Below are 15925 nucleotides of genomic sequence, written 5' to 3' on the forward strand. Positions count from 1 at the left end.
GATGGTAAAGAATCTGCCTGCAATGAAGGAGACCTGGGTTCAATCCCTGGGTGGGGAGAGTCCCCTGGAGGAAGGCATGGCACCCCACTCCAGTATTCTTGCCTGGAGAATCCCCATGGACAGAGGAGCCTGGTGGGCTACAGTTCATGGGGCTGCAGAGTCAGACATGACTGAGCGACTAAAAACAACAGCATATCTTTACATATATTTATTTTTCTGAGAGCTATTTATAGCCTCTGTCCATTTTTCTATAAAACTGCTTAACTTTTCTTATTGATTCATATGAATTCTTTGTATATTAAAGCAACAGGCTCACTGTCACGTGTTGCTAACATTTTTAACCTTACAGATATCCTTTGATACACAGATTTAAATATTTCTGTGGTCACATCTGTCTTTATTTTCATTGCCTTTCAGTCTTATGTCTTGCTTCCTTACTCTATAAGTCTAAAAATATTTCTATATTTTACAATTTTCCTTCTTTTTTTACATTTAGCTTTTAATCAATCTAGAATTTATTTTCAGTAAAGGAATTTATTCCAATAGCCAGTCATTTATCATAACTCATTTATTAAAATAAGTCCTTCCTTTCCCTAATTTGTAATGCCTTTTTTATTGTTTTCTAAGATATATATATATACACACCTTACAATGAAATATATATTCATATATGCGCACATACTCATTTCTGAATGCCACTTTATTCCTTTAAATCAACTCTTCTATTCCTATAGTATCACATACTTTAACTGTTTTGATATCTGGTAAATTTTTGTGACTATTCTTTGATTTTTTTTATTTTTAATAGAAAATAAAAATTTGTTTTTCTTTTTTTCTGTTGTGCTTGTACTTCTACATGAACTTTATATCAGCCTAGAAACAATGGTTGTTTTTTGTACATAATTGGGATCATTCTGTACACATAATCTTATATAATGCTGTTTTCATTGAGCATTTCTCTTTTCAGTAAATATTCTTTAAGTTATACCATTTTCATGACTAAAATACTCCACTTATGGACAGGTTTTATATTTAAATAATGACTTGTAATGGTTGATAATGGTGATACTGTCTTGACTAGGTAATCCATTACGAGTACTGTTAACATTCTCCTTTCAAGAGGGATCCATGTTTCTCACCATGAGCTTCCAAGTCCAGAACCAATGCATGTGTATCAAAAGTTACTTTCCTTTTTTCTAAAGGAGTTATGTCCACTCGCCTCATATCATATCCTTCCTTGGTCGTGGTGGTGAAGAAGTCTGAAAAGAGAATTATTTTTCTGTAGTAACAGAAGCATCACACTCTAGCTTCTAAAGCATTTCCCCCCATAAACCTATAATATAGTTCCAGTTCCTCTGCTCAGGAATTCTGTAATTTCAAGCAAGATAACTCCTGAGTCCATTGTTCTTTTATGTGAAAAGTCTCCAACATTATTCTGTACCTAGAAATCAATAAATGTTTTCTTTTAGTATTCTGAAATTTTAAGAGTTTAACATCGTAATATAATATACATCAAGAACTTTAGATATTACTGCCACAAAACCACCCAACTCTCCTCAGTGCTCAGAAGTCTTTCATAGAGCTATGATAATTGTTTATACATATGTCCCCATCTAAAGTAGCTTTCTGTGCTCCCACTCTTAAATATCCACATTTTATTTCCTACACAGTTCTCAGTTCTAATTGGAAATTATCTTATTTACTGTTTGTCTCTGAACCAGAATGTCTGCTTTATGAGGCCTCATCTGTTTTTCATTACTGTATCTCTAGTACCTAAAACTGGAGAAGGAAATGGCAACCCTCTCCCGTATTCTTGCCTAGGAAATCCCATGGACAAAGTCTGAGCCTGCTGGGTGACAGTCCATGGGGTTGCAAAGAGTCAGACACGACTTAGCAACTGAGCACAGTACCTAAAACAGTGCTTGGCAAATAGGTGGGTCATGATATTTTATGTTGAACCAATCAGTGAACTGGATTTAAAATCCTGGAGAATTTAGTGGTATCAACATAAAAGACCTATGAAGTTTTTCTTAGTTTTGAAATAAATGTCCTACTTCAATAAACTCTCAATTTCTAACCTAGACACAGAATGGTCCTGTTTTATCTACTGCTGATTTTATTAAAAAGTGAACTCTGTCCATACACAACTTTATTGCTATTATTATGTATTAAGTAAAATAACTGCTAATTAGCATAAACAACCAGTTAAACCCAAGATACTATACTAGATACTTTATATACTACCAAGGCAAGGTGGTATTATCTGTCTTTTTAGATAAGAAAATCAAGCCTAGGAAAAGTAAAGCCTAAGGTTTTGCCTAAAGTCATGGTGTCTCTGGCAGAATTGGGACTCAGACTGCAAATGCTCTGTTTCCTCATGCTGTCATTTTTATCCTAAGTCACTTAAGACATCTGGGCACTTAAAAGACAAAGCTGCAACCTCAAGTATTACTTATTCTGCTAGTATAGTGTATGGCAAATGTGATTCCTTCCCATGGATCTTGCTAGTCAAAAAACATCTGAGTGCTAGGCGTGTGTTGGGGACAGGGGATGATGAGCAAAACCAGACATAACAGATGTCTTCATTGACTTTATAGACTGGAAGGCAGGAAACAGATTTTTCTTTTTTAATCTAAACATAAACTTTAAATTCAAATAATGAAAGAGTAATGTCCAGTCTTTTAGACTAATTCATTCAAGTACTTAGATGAGTTCTGGTAACCAGATATAAAAGGAAGCAGATGTAAAGGTGGATCAATTTTGCACGCATGCACACACACACACACACACACACACACACACACACACACACACACACACACACACACACACACACACACACACAGACACACAGCACAGTGGTCAGCAATCTTTCTGGCTTTGAGTGCCATCTGGAACAGGGGCCCCCAACCCCTAGGCCTTGGACCGGGCACCAGGCCGTACGGCAGAAGGTGAGAGGCAAGTGAGCAAGGGAAGCTTCATCTGTACTTACAGCCTCTCCCCACCGCTCACATTACCACCTGAGCTCTGTCTCCTGTCATATCAGGGGAGGCATTAGCCTCTATCCTCAGGGAGTACACACCCTACTGTGAACTGTGCGAGGGAGGGATCCAGGTTCCTTGTGAGAATCTAACACCTGATGATCTGGTGGAGAGGTGAGGCAGTGATGCTAGTGCTGGGGAGTGGCTGCAAATACAGGCTACCGTTAACAGTGGCTTGACTGCACTGAGACCATAATAAATCAATTGCTTGCAGACTCATATAAAAACCGTATCAGGGAATGGCAGCTGACAATTAAGCTGTATCTGCTGGCAAGTTTTAAATCAGAATCCAGTATTCTAGCCTGTCCATTATTTACCACTTCTACACTTGATCGCCTTCTTAACTCTTCCTTATCTTCTAAATTTTTAAACATGTTCACATCTGCTAATTCTTACATCTGTCAGTTCTAGCTTGGTTTCACATGGTTGATTTTTCGTCTTCATTATGAATTTTTTTCTCTTCATTATGATTTTTTTCATGCTTAGTGATTTCTGATTGGATGCTAAAAAGATTGTTAACCTTGTTTGGTGGTGGATGTATCTGTATTATAAATATTCTTGAACTTCATTCAGGAATGCTTTGAAATTACTTACAATTGGTTTGACTTTTCTCCTTATATACATATAAATGTATGTGTGTGTGTGTATATAAATATATGAAACATCCAGGAAGATTAAAAAAAAAAATCTGGAGAATGGTAGGTTCTATAATACTGCTACAAAGGTAGGAGAGTAGAAACAGGGAATAGGGCGAATGGACGAGAAAACTAGACTGACCCAGACTGTGAAGATCATGGCTTACAATGCAACGGTATTTAAAGTTTATCCTATAGGCCAGTGGTTCTCAACTTTGTGTTATCAGATTCAACCATGAAGATTTTGAAAAGTAAATATACCTAAATATAACTTTTAGAGCTACTTGTGTATTAGTTTTCAGGCATAGTCCAAGCCTGTAATGCTTTAAAATGTTAACAGGCAGGACTAATGCAGTCAGATTTCTAAGTCAAAGCAGCCACTATTGGTCAAAGTTCTATGAAAACAGTAACAATAAAGAATATGCTCTTCAACATTTGTATTGCATGCATTTTCTAGCTCTTCAAAGAATCAAAGTAGAATAAAAAACGTAAAACTGAAGCAAACTGTGGAGTCCATACTTAGCTGCTGCTCTTCATCTCTCACTCTGACAGTGGTCTGCTTTCTTTCCTGAGTAGTAAACCTGCAGAGGCAGCTGGCTTGTAATATTTTGTGTGGACATATGAGTTACATGTAAATCACATGCAAAGAAACAATCATCTCTTAGATGGCCCAACTGAAGAATATTTATCTTAGGGGAGACATCAAAATGGCAAAATAGAAGAGGGTAGAGCTCACAGAACACAAAATTCTCACAAAACACCCACTGAACACTAGCATATCTCATACACTCAAAGCTTCAAGAAAGATCATCATGTAATGTGGTAGGATTAAAGGAGAAGAGAGGAAAAAAGAGGAATTGGGATGGAACCGGTGCAAGAAAAAAAGTTCCCTGACTCTGGGAACCCCCATCACTGGCTAGGTGATCAGCTGAGACAGAGAGGGTGCTTCAGAGGCTCAAAGAAGAGAGCAGCAGAGGCCTGTGGGAGGCAGAACAGAGGGCAGCCCAGCGGGTCCTGGCCACCTCACCGCACCCCCAGCCTGAGACACACGTCTGCCAGTGCGCCTGGGGGCTGAGTGTTGAAACTCAAGTTTCAGCAGACAGATCCTGGAGAGGACTGACCTGTCAGTCCAAAGGGGCTGGAGTGTGGTCTGGGTCGCAACTGCAAGTGTGCATGGGAGGAAGCCTGGGTCTGCCACAGAAGCTTGACGGTAAATCCAAGCACGAGGGAAGGGGCAGCCTCAGTTTCGGCATGCCCACACCCAGAGGTAGGGCTGAAATCTGAGCGCGTCCCCACAGATGTGTGACTGTCGAGATTTATGATGCTGGTGTCTTTGTAAACTCAGGGGTCAATTAAATTAGAAAACTCATTTGCTGAGATGAAAACCAAACTAAAGGAATAAACAGCAAACTAAATAATGCAGAAGAACAAAGAAGTGACGTGGAAGATGGAATACTGGAAATCACCCAATCAGAACAGCAGATAAAAAGACAAATGAAGAAAGATGAAAGCAACTTAAAGACCTATGGGATAGTATGCCAATCTGTGCACTATAGGGATCCCAGAAGGAGAAGAAAGCAAAAAGGGGATTGAAAATGTATTCGAAAAAATTGAAAAAATTATGGCTAAAAACCTCCCAAACCTAAATAAGGAAACAGATATCCAAGTACAGGAAGCACAGAGGATCCCAACCAAGATAAACAGACCTACACCAAGATACTTTATAATTAAAATGGCAAAAGTTAAAAAGAGAGGATTTTACGGGCAGCAAAAGAAAAAGAATTAGGTATAAGGGAACCCCCTTAAGGCTACTGGCTTATTTCTCTGGTGGCAAGATATATTCAAAGTAAGGGAAAACCGTGCAACCTAGGATACTCGACCTAGCAATATTACCATTCAGAATAGAAGGAGAGATAAAGAATTTCTCAGACAAGCAAAAACTAAAGGAATACAACAATACTAGACCTATCCTAAAAAAAAAAAAGAAAATGGAAGAAAAGTTCCTAAATAGAGAAGCAGGAATCTAGAGCAAAGAGAAGATCAACACTAGGAAAGTAAATCGCTTAGATAAACCAGTACACACATTAAGAAAAAAATTTTAAGAAAGCAAGAGGGTAACAGGCAGGAAGGCCAGGAGTCTCCAAACAGAGGAAATAGGCTGCAAGTGTCAGACATGTTTTATCTCTCACTTAAGCTTAAGTGGCAGGAGGAAACAAACAAGTGTTAGATTTTTTTCCCCTTCTTTATACAAATTTAAAAAGAGGTTTTTTTAAAATTCTGTGTTGCCATAACAACGCTTGGTTTCACGTGAGCTTTTCTCAAACCTTGAGCTATGAAAATGTTTGTCTTAAGCTATGTTAATGAACTATGTGTTTACCCTAGACCCTATCTTCAAATAGTTCCACCTATGACTCAGAACCCACTTGACAAACCGGTATGTTTTACTCATGCAAGTGTTCTCTTAAGCTATGTTAGTGGGACTGTATTTGCTTGGAAACCTGCCTTTCTTCAAGATTCATGGCAATCATTTTATGGCCTGGGACAACTCACCTTGTGCCAATGTTATCTTAAAATGCCTGTTGTGGGTGAGGGGCCTGGTGCCAGTCTCTGAGTTTTGAGACATTTCTTTTCTCTAATTAGCAGTCTGCTGGTAGCTATATAACATACGGCTAAAGACTAGGCAAAGGAGTACGTCAAGGCTGTATATTGTCACCCTGCTTATTTAACTTATATGCAGAGTACATCATGAGAAACGCTGGGCTGGATGAAGCACAAGCTGGAATCAAGATTGCCGGGAAAAATAGCAATAACCTCAGATATATGCAGATGACACCACCCTTACGGCAGAAAGTGAAGAAGAACTAAAGAGCCTCTTGATGAATTTGAAAGAGGAGAGTGAAAAAGTTGGCTTAAAGCTCAATATTCAGAAAACTAAGATCATGGCATCCAGTCTCATCACTTCATGGCAAATAGATGGGGAAACAGTAGAAACAATGGCTAACTTTATTTTTCTGGGCTCCAAAATCACTGCAGATGGTGCTTGCAGCCATGAAATTAAAAGACGCTTACTCCTTGTAAGGAAAGTTGTGACCAGCTTAGACAGCATATTGAAAAGCAGAGACATTACTTTGTCAACAAAGGTCCATCTAGTCAAGGCTATGGTTTTTCCAGTCATGTATGGATGTGAGAGTTGGACTGTGAAGAAAGCTGAGCGCCGAAGAATTGATGCTTTTGAACTGTGGTGTTGGAGAAGACTTGAGAATCCCTTGGACTGCAAGGAGATCCAACCAGTCCATCCTAAAGGAGATCAGTCCTGGGTGTTCATTGGAAGGACTGATGTTGAAGCTGAAACTCCAATACTTTGGCCACCTCATGTGAAGAGTTGACTCATTGGAAAAGACCCTGATTCTGGGAAGGATTGGGGGCAGGAGGAGAAGGGGACGACAGAGGATGAGATGGCTGGATGGCATCACCGACTCGATGGACATGAGTTTGGGTAAACTCCGGGAGTTGGTGATGGACAGGGAGGCCTGGCGTGCTGCAATTCATGGGGTCGCAAAGAGTCAGACACGACTGAGCAACTGAACTGAACTGAAAGACTAGCGGGGGGGGCACTCTTTCTGCCCCCTTCTGATGTCTATGTCAGAAGCTTTCTCTCTTTTATACTTTAATAAAACTTTATTACACAAAAGCTCTGAGCTATCAAGCCTCGTTACTGGCCCCAGGCTGAATTCTTCTCCTCCACAGGCCAAGAATCCCAGTGTCTTCCATGGCTCAGCAACAACCTTTCAAAAGTAATTATAACTACAACGAACAGAAAAGGATAAACATGACGATGTAAAAATAGGACATCAAAATCACAAAATGTGGGCAAAGGGAGTATGAAAATGTCAATCTTTTAGACTGTGTTTGAGATGATATGACTACCAATCTAAAGCAAGAAGATACAATAATGGATTAACAAACTTGGAAACCAGGTAACCACAAATCAAACGCATACAATAGATTCGCAAACACCAAGAAGAAAGGTACTCAAGCATAATACAAAAGAAAACCATCAAGCCACAAAAGGAAACACAAAAAGCCAGAGAAAGAAACAAATACAAAATCAACTGGAAAACAAGGTTTAAAATGGCAATAAATACATATCCATCAATAATTACCTTAAATGTCAATGGACTAAATGCTCCAATCAAAAGACTTAAGAGTGGTATACCGGACAATAAAACAAGAACCAATATGATGTTGTCTACAAGAAACCCACTTTATGGCAAAGACACATACAGACTGAAAGGGTGGGGATGGAAAAAGACACTTCATACAAATGGAAATGACAAGAAGGTGGGAGCAGCAAAACTATCAGACAGAAATGACTTTAAAACAAAGGCTGTAATGAAAGATAAAGGACACTATATGATGATAAAAGGGTCAATATAATAAAAGGATATTACACTAGCTAACATATACACACCCAATATAGGAGCACCTAATACATAAATACTAGCTGTCATAATCGAGAAACTGGCAGGAGTACAGTAACAGTAGAAGACTTTAACAGTGCACTGACATCAATGGGCAGATCTTCCAGACAGAAAATCAGTAAGGCACTAGAGATCCTAAAGAACACAACAGAACAGTTAGATGTAATTGATATCTTTAGGATATTACATCCCCCCACACACATTATTTTCGAGTGCACATGGAATATTCTCTAGGAGAGACCACATACTAGGGTACAAAACAAACCTCAATAAATTTAAGAGGATAGAAATTTTTTCAAGCATCTTTTTTGACCAATTATGGTAAGAAATTAGAAATCAACCATGGCGTGGGGGGGAGGGAAGAGAAGGAAAAGATTACATGGAGAATAAACAATATGCTACTAAAAAAATAGGTCAATAATGAAATCAAAAAGGAAATATAAAAAAACCTTGAGACAAATGATAATGAAAATACAACCAAGCAAAATCTATGGATACAGCAAAAGCAGCTCTAAGAAGTTCACAGAGAAACAGGTCTTCCTCAAAAAAAAAAAAAAAAAAAAGAAGACAGACAAGAAAACAAGAGAAATTTCAAACAACCTAAGCCACCACCTAAAAGTATTAGAAAAAGAACAAACAAAACCGAAAGTCAGTAGGAGGAAGTAAATAATAAAGATCAAAGAAAATGAGGAATTCTCTGGTGGTCCACTGGTTAGAATTCCCACAAGTCATGTGTGTGGTCAAAACAAAATAAGAATAATCTAAAACAAAAAACCCCCAAAAGTTGGTTTTTTGAAAGGATAAACAGTATCAACAAATCTGGCCAGACTCACCAAGAAGAAAAGGGAGAGGACCCAGATAAACAGAATAAGAAATGAAAGAGGAGAAATAACAACTGAAACTTCAGAAATACAAAAAACTGTTTAAGAGAATACTTTGAATAATTATATGCCAACAAATTGGACAACCTAGAAGTGAACAAGTTTCTAGAAACACGGAGCCCCCCAGAACTGAATCAAGAAGAGATAACATGAACAAAACAACTGCTTGAATATGAATTAGAGTGTGTAATTAAAAACACTCCCTGCAAACAAAAGTTCAGGATGGGATGGTTACACTGGAGAATTCTACTAAATATACAAAGAAGAACTTATACTGATCCTTCTCAAACTCTTCCAAAAGACTGAAGAAGAGGGAACACTCCAAAGGTCATCGTATGAAGTCACTATCACCCTGATACCAAAACCACACAAAGATATTACCAAAAAAAAAAAAAAAATTACAGGCCAATATCTCTGATGAATATAGATGCAGAAATTCTCAACAAAATATTAGCAAACTGGATCCAACAACACATAAAAGGATCATACATCATGATCAAATTGGTTTCACTCAGGAACACAAAGATGGTTCAACACACACCAATCAATGTGCATTTCTTTACACTAACAATGAAATATCAGAAAAGGAAAGTCTGAAAACAGTCCTTGTAAAAGCTGCATCAAAAAACAAAAACAAAACAAAACTTAGGAATAAACCTGACCAAGGGGGTGAAAGAGTTATATCCTGAGAATTATAAAACACTAATAAAGAAAACTGAAGGTGATTCAAAGAAATGGAAAGAAATCCCATACTCTTGAATTAAAAGAATATTGTTAAAATGACCACACTATCCAAAGGAATATACAGATTTAATACGATCCCTACCAGATTACCCATGACATTTTTCACAGAACTAGAACAAATAATTTTAAAATTTACATAGAACCACACACACACACACAAACCCCTCAGAATTGCCAAATTAATCCTGAAGAAAAACAACAAAGCTGGAGGCATAACCCTCCGAGACTTCAAACAATACTATGAAGCTACAGTAATTCCAACAGTGTGGCACTGGCACAGAAACAGACATATGGATCAATGGAACAGGACACAGAGCCCAGAAATAAACCCACAGCCCTATGATGAATTATCTTTGACAACTGATGCAAGAATACACAATGGGGAAAAGAGTCTCTTCAGCAAGTGGTGTTGGGAAACCTGGTAAATCGATGAAATTAGAACACTCCCTACACAAGAAAATACTCAAAATGGCTTAAAGACTTAAATGTAAGACATGACACCATTAATCTCCTGGAAAAGAACACAGACAAAATATTCTCTGACATAAATTTTATCAAGGTTTTCTTAGGTGAGTCTCCCAAGGCAACAGAAATAAAAGCAAAAATAAACAAATGGAACCTAATCAAAATTATAAGCTTTTGCACAGCAAAGGAAACCATAAAGAAACAAACTGAAAAGACACCCTATGGATTGGAAGAAAATATTTGCAAATGATGCAACCAACAAGGGATTAACTTCCAAAATACAAACATCGCAAACAACTCAATGACAAAAAAAAACCCAATCAAAAAATGCATATAAGACTTAGACATATTTTTCCAAAGACATACAGATGACCAAAAGGCACAGGAAAAGACATTCAACACTGCTAATTATTAGAGAAGTGCAAATAGAAACTACAAGGTATCACCTCACACTGGTCAGAATGGCCATCATCAAAAGTCTACCAATAATAAATGCTGGAGAGGGTATGGAGAATAGGGAACCCTCCTATAAGTTGGCAGAAATGTAAATTGGTACAGCCACTATGGAGAACAGTACGCAGGTTCCTTTAAAAACTAAAAATAGAGTTCCCATGTGACCCAGCAATCCCACTCCTGGGCATACACCCAGAGAAAATCAGAATTGGAAAAGACACAGACACCCCAATATTCTCTGCAGCACTGTTGACAGCAGCCAGGATGAGGAAGCAGCCTGATGTCTATCAGCAGAGGAGTGGATCAACAAGACATGGCACGCATGCACACACACACACACACACGCACGCACACACACACACACACACACTACTCAGGCATTAAAATAATGCCATTTACAACAACATGCATGTACCTAGAAAATCTCATACTAAGTGAAGACACACAAGGACAAATATTGTATGATATCGCTTACATGTGGAATGTAAGAAAATGGAGCAAATGAACTTATTTATAAAACACAAATAGTAACAGGTGTAGAAAACAAACCTGTGGTTACCTCGGGAGAGAGAGGAAGGATAAATCGGGAGATTGGGATTGACATATACACACTACTGTATATACAACAGATACTAGTAAGAACCTACTGTTTAGCACAGGGAACTCAATACTCCATAATGATCTATATAGAATCTAAAAAAGATTGGATATATGTATAGCTATAGGGGCTTCCCAGGTGGTGCTAATGGTCAAGAACCCACCTGCCAACGCAGGAGACTTGAGAGACTCAGGTTTGACCCCTGGGTTAGGAAGATCCCCTGGAAGAGTGCATGGCAACTCGCTCCAGTATTCTTACCTAGAGAATCCAATGGACACAGGAGCCTGGTGGGGCTACAGTTCATAGGATCACAAAGAGTCAAACACAACTGAAGAGACTTAGCACACAGGCATATGTATAACTGATTCACTATGCTGTACAGCAGAAACACAACACTGTAAATCAACTATATTCTAATAAAAATTTAAAAAGAATTTTTAAACAAAAAAAAAGAGATTATATACAAAATGGAATATTACTCAGCCATAAAAAACTATGAAATAATGCCATCAGCAGCAACATGGATGGACCTAGAGACTATCAGACTAAATGAAGTAAACCAGAGAAAGACAACTATCATATGGTATCACTTACATGTAGCATCTAATAAATGATACAAACTTATTTACAAAACAGAAACAGGCTCACAGACATAGAAAAGCAGCTTAAGGGGAATGAGTGGGAGAAGGGATCAATTAAAGGTTTGGCATTAGCAGATACAAACTGCTATGTATAAAATCAAATCAACTGTGTTTCAATAAAAATTTTTAAAACAGAAATAAAGTATAATGGAAAAGAATCTGAAAAAGAACATATAGTATAGATGTGTATATATATAATACCACTGCTGAAGCTAACATAACCTTGTAAATCAACTATACTTGAATTAAATTTAAAAATTAAAAAATATTACTAACTTTAGAGTTGCAACACTTCAGTGACATAGCTGATTATTAACATATATTCTTACATGTTGGTATGTATGCTTTGCTAGTTCCATCAAAATTATCAGGACTAATATATTAAATAATAAACTAACACAAGATCTATGGACTCCACATCCAGAGACTGACTTCTCAGGGACAGCTTCTCAGGGACAGCCAAAAAATCTGTTTTTAAAAGCTCAGTGTTTTTGATGTTCTGCTAAGCAAGAGAAATAGTAATGAACTAGGAATCCAGCACCAGTGGTCACAAAACTTACACAAATAACATCTTCCTGTGCCTTGTTTTATCTTTAAAATGGTAATTCAACTAGATGAAAACTAAGATCCTTCCCTGGGTCAGAGGTCAAGGTTTTCCAATTCCTTGATTATTGACTCGAGGCAAGCTTAACCTACTTGAACAGAGTAAACATTCAATAAATATTTGTTTAGTGATGAGGGACCGAAATCATATTAGCTCTGAAAGTTTACAAAAGATTGAGACTGGGGCGATTTCCCAGGGTTCAAAAAACGTCCGTTTTGTACAGTCCATCATAATGTGTATGTATGCTAAACGCCATGGGGGTCGCAAAAGAGTTGGACACGACTGGCCGACTAAATACACACACAAACCAAACACCTTTGTTGTTGTTGAGTCGTGTCCGACTTTTTGCGACCCAGCGGACTGCAGCATGCCAGATTTCCCTGTCCTTCACCATCTCCGGAGCTTGCTCAAACTCACGTCCATTAAGTTGGTGATGCCATCCAATCAGCTCGTCCTAAGTACAAATACTGTGCCGAGGACCCTGGGCACTAAACAGCAGTCTTAGAGATGGGGGGGCGGGGGGTGTCAAAAACTGCAGTTTTGCTGTGTGACTAAAATGAAACGAGCAAAACAACACCAAGTTGTGCTGGGCATCTCAGTTCACCCGGCACTTAAGATTTAAGGTGACTAGAGAACGCTGAGGTTAGTACGAAGTGCCTACTCTGCAGACAGTCCCAAAGGGTTTAAAAATTGTTGGGAAAAGATTCTGGAAACGACTCTGCCCGTCAACTGTAGCTTCCCTTGATCACGTTCCTTTTTCTTGAAAGGCGATTGCCGAGTACTGAAAAACCACAGCGTAAATAAAGCGTTTTGTTGTTCGGTCGCTCAGTCGAGTCCGACTCTTTGTGACCCCATGGGCTGCAGCACGCCAGGCTTCCCTGTCCTTCACCGTCTCTCGGAGTTTGCTCCCGAGTACCGAAAACTACAGCGAAACTAAAGCGGACCTGACCTGAAACGTGCGCTGTAGATTACCAAAGACCTGGGCTCGAGGTCGGCACCCGAGTAACACAGTCTAAGTTTGAACAAACCGCGAAAGGTGACGGGCCTCTCCGGGCACAAACTACACACCGGCGAGAGGGCGGGGACGACCAGCCTCCCTTGACAGAAAAGGGTTCAGAGAGACACCTGGCGGGGCTCGAGCGGAAGAGCCAGGCGGGAGACAGACCTTCGGAGGCTCGCGCTCCCGTTCTCGGCCCTCGCGCCTCCCGCCTCAAGCCCTCGGGGCGAGGCTCGGCAGCAGGGTCGCCAGGCCCCGGAGCCGGCTGGAGGGAGGCGGCGGCCCCCTTGCCTTCCCCTCGCCCAAGCCGGCACCAAGCACCGGCACCACCTCCCCACAGAGCACACAGGCATCGGCGACACGGTGCCTTTTCTCACCTCTCCGCAGGGCCGGCGAAAAACACCCACAGGGGCTCGAAACCCGGCGGCCCCCGCCGCCTTCAGAACGCAGGAGCGGCCGAACCCAGCGGCCCCACATTTCAAGGGTTTTCCAGCCGGAGGGAGGCGGGTGAGAAGACGGGGCGAATCGCGCTCAGCCTTTCGGGCAACGTAGTTCTGGAGCCAAGAGGATGCCGGGAAATGTAGTTTTCGGGCTGTAGCACCTCCCAAGCGTTTCCCGGCACAGTCTCCCACCGCGCGCGGTCTCGCGAAGTTGGGCCCCTCCACAGAAGGACCCGCAGCTCACCAGCATGGTTTACAGCGTCCCCTTCTCCCGCCGCCCCACCCCAACTCGTGCACGCCGTTACCGCCCTAAGAAGCGGAATCTTGTTTCAGAACCTCCCGGCGCCCGTTCCCTGGCAATGAGGTGTACAGCTAAACGGCCGACTGCCAGCCGGAGAGCCATCGGCCATCACCGGCTTGCGTTGGTGGGCGAGTCACGTCTAACCCCGCGGCAACCTGGGACTTGCAGGCCTTGGCCGCTGAGCATGCCGGGAGTTGCGCAGAGCGCTTCTGGGAAGTGTAGTCCCCCCGAGGCTTTCCTTTCTCATTTCTTGCTGCTGCAAATTTTGCCGCTTCGCCCTCTAGTGTACGGGAGGACGAAATTTCTTTAGTTGCTGTCTTCAAGCAAATTGAATTCTCTCGTTTCTAGGGACGACCTGATTTATATATCACTGTTTTATCTCTCTCAGACCTCAGTTACTCCAGCGTTTTCCCCAAATGGTAAAATGTTGAAAATAGCAGCACACAGTAGTTGTGAGGTTCAGATGCAGGGATTGTTTTCTTTGTAAATTCTTCCGTATTAGCTCAAACGGTAAAGAATCTGCCTGCAATGTGGGAGATCTGGGTTCAGTTCGTGGGTCGGCAAGATCCTCTGGAGGAGGGCATGGCTACCCACTCCAGTATTCTTGCCTGAAGAATCCCCATGGACAGAGGAGCCTGGTGGGCTACAGTCCATGGGGTCGCAAAGGGTCGGACACACTGAGCGACTAACACAACAACAAAGTGATAAACAATCGTCAGGTTTTAGTGGCTTAATTATTCTTACAAGAATGTAAAGTTACCACTCCATCTACGGATTTGTTTTCAGAGCTTTGTGTCAGCCGCATGACAAGCACCATGCTAAGCACTGAGACACATTATAAGAACACGAGTCCCTTCGCTGTACAGCTGAGACTACTACAACATTGTTAACCGGCTACACCCCAATACAAAATAAAAAGTTTAAAGTAGGGGGGGGAAAAGAACACAGTTCCTGACAGGGCTTTAACAGTGTATGGAGAGGAAATATAAATGATTATTTAAAAATTGAAAAACAAAGAACAACCCCTCCTCAAAAAGAGTTTAATCTCACAGTTAAAAAAAAAAAAAAAGTAAAACAGAAGGATATACCATTGTTACCTGTTAAAGATTTTCTAAAAAATAATGATCAATTCTACCAAATAAACCATCAGATACGGTCACTCAAGCAACTGGCAGGAGTTTATGTTAGTACAACATATTTGGAAAACAATGTAATAATATATATAAACTCTAAAAATTAAACAGCTAGTTTCACTTCTAAGAATTTACTCTAAAAAAAATTACCTTGTAGCTAAGATTTTTTTTTAAGTTTTTGTTATTATTTATTTATTTGGCTGCACAAGGGATATTTTAATTGCAGCATGTGGGATCTAGTTCCCAGACCAGGGATAGAACCTGGGGACGCTCCCTTGGGAGCGCAGCATCTTAGCCACTGGGCCACCAGGGAAGTCCCTGTAGCTAAGATTTTTAAAAAATTTTAACTCTTGCAGTGTTATTTATAATAATGACAAATTAGAAATAATCTGGTGGCTCAGATGGTAAAGAATCCACCTGCAGTGCTGGAGACCTGGGCTCCATCCCTGGGTTGGAAAGATCCCCTGGAGGAGGGCATGACAATCCACTCCAATATTCTTGCCTGGAGAAT

General features: G+C 40.3%; 1 protein-coding gene across 17 annotated transcripts in view; it reads right to left on the reverse strand.

The window, feature by feature from the left end:
• The window catches only part of CCDC90B (coiled-coil domain containing 90B), a 38531-nt gene extending 24109 nt beyond the window's left edge, over positions 1 to 14422 (reverse strand). For 5 of the 17 annotated variants that reach the window (XR_014067610.1, XM_081536887.1, XM_081536888.1 and 2 more), the window contains exons 1-3: positions 14225 to 14422; positions 13918 to 14094; positions 1140 to 1259 (exon numbers count right to left, since the gene is read on the reverse strand). Coding sequence is in view for 8 of the 17 variants with exons in the window: in XM_081536887.1 (XP_081393013.1) it covers positions 1140 to 1259; positions 13918 to 14017 (220 nt within the window). In the remaining 9 variants the exon portion in view is untranslated. Of the gene's footprint in view, positions 1 to 1139; positions 1442 to 13492; positions 13665 to 13917; positions 14095 to 14224 lie in introns of those variants that run through there. The other 12 variants (XM_081536899.1, XM_081536896.1, XM_081536895.1 and 9 more) reach the window with 12 other exon arrangements.
• Positions 14423 to 15925: the final 1503 nt, after the last annotated feature.

This window comes from Giraffa tippelskirchi, chromosome 10 (assembly GCF_054371585.1).
Source record: "Giraffa tippelskirchi isolate mGirTip1 chromosome 10, T2T-mGirTip1v1.2.pri, whole genome shotgun sequence".
Lineage (NCBI taxonomy): Eukaryota > Metazoa > Chordata > Mammalia > Artiodactyla > Giraffidae > Giraffa > Giraffa tippelskirchi.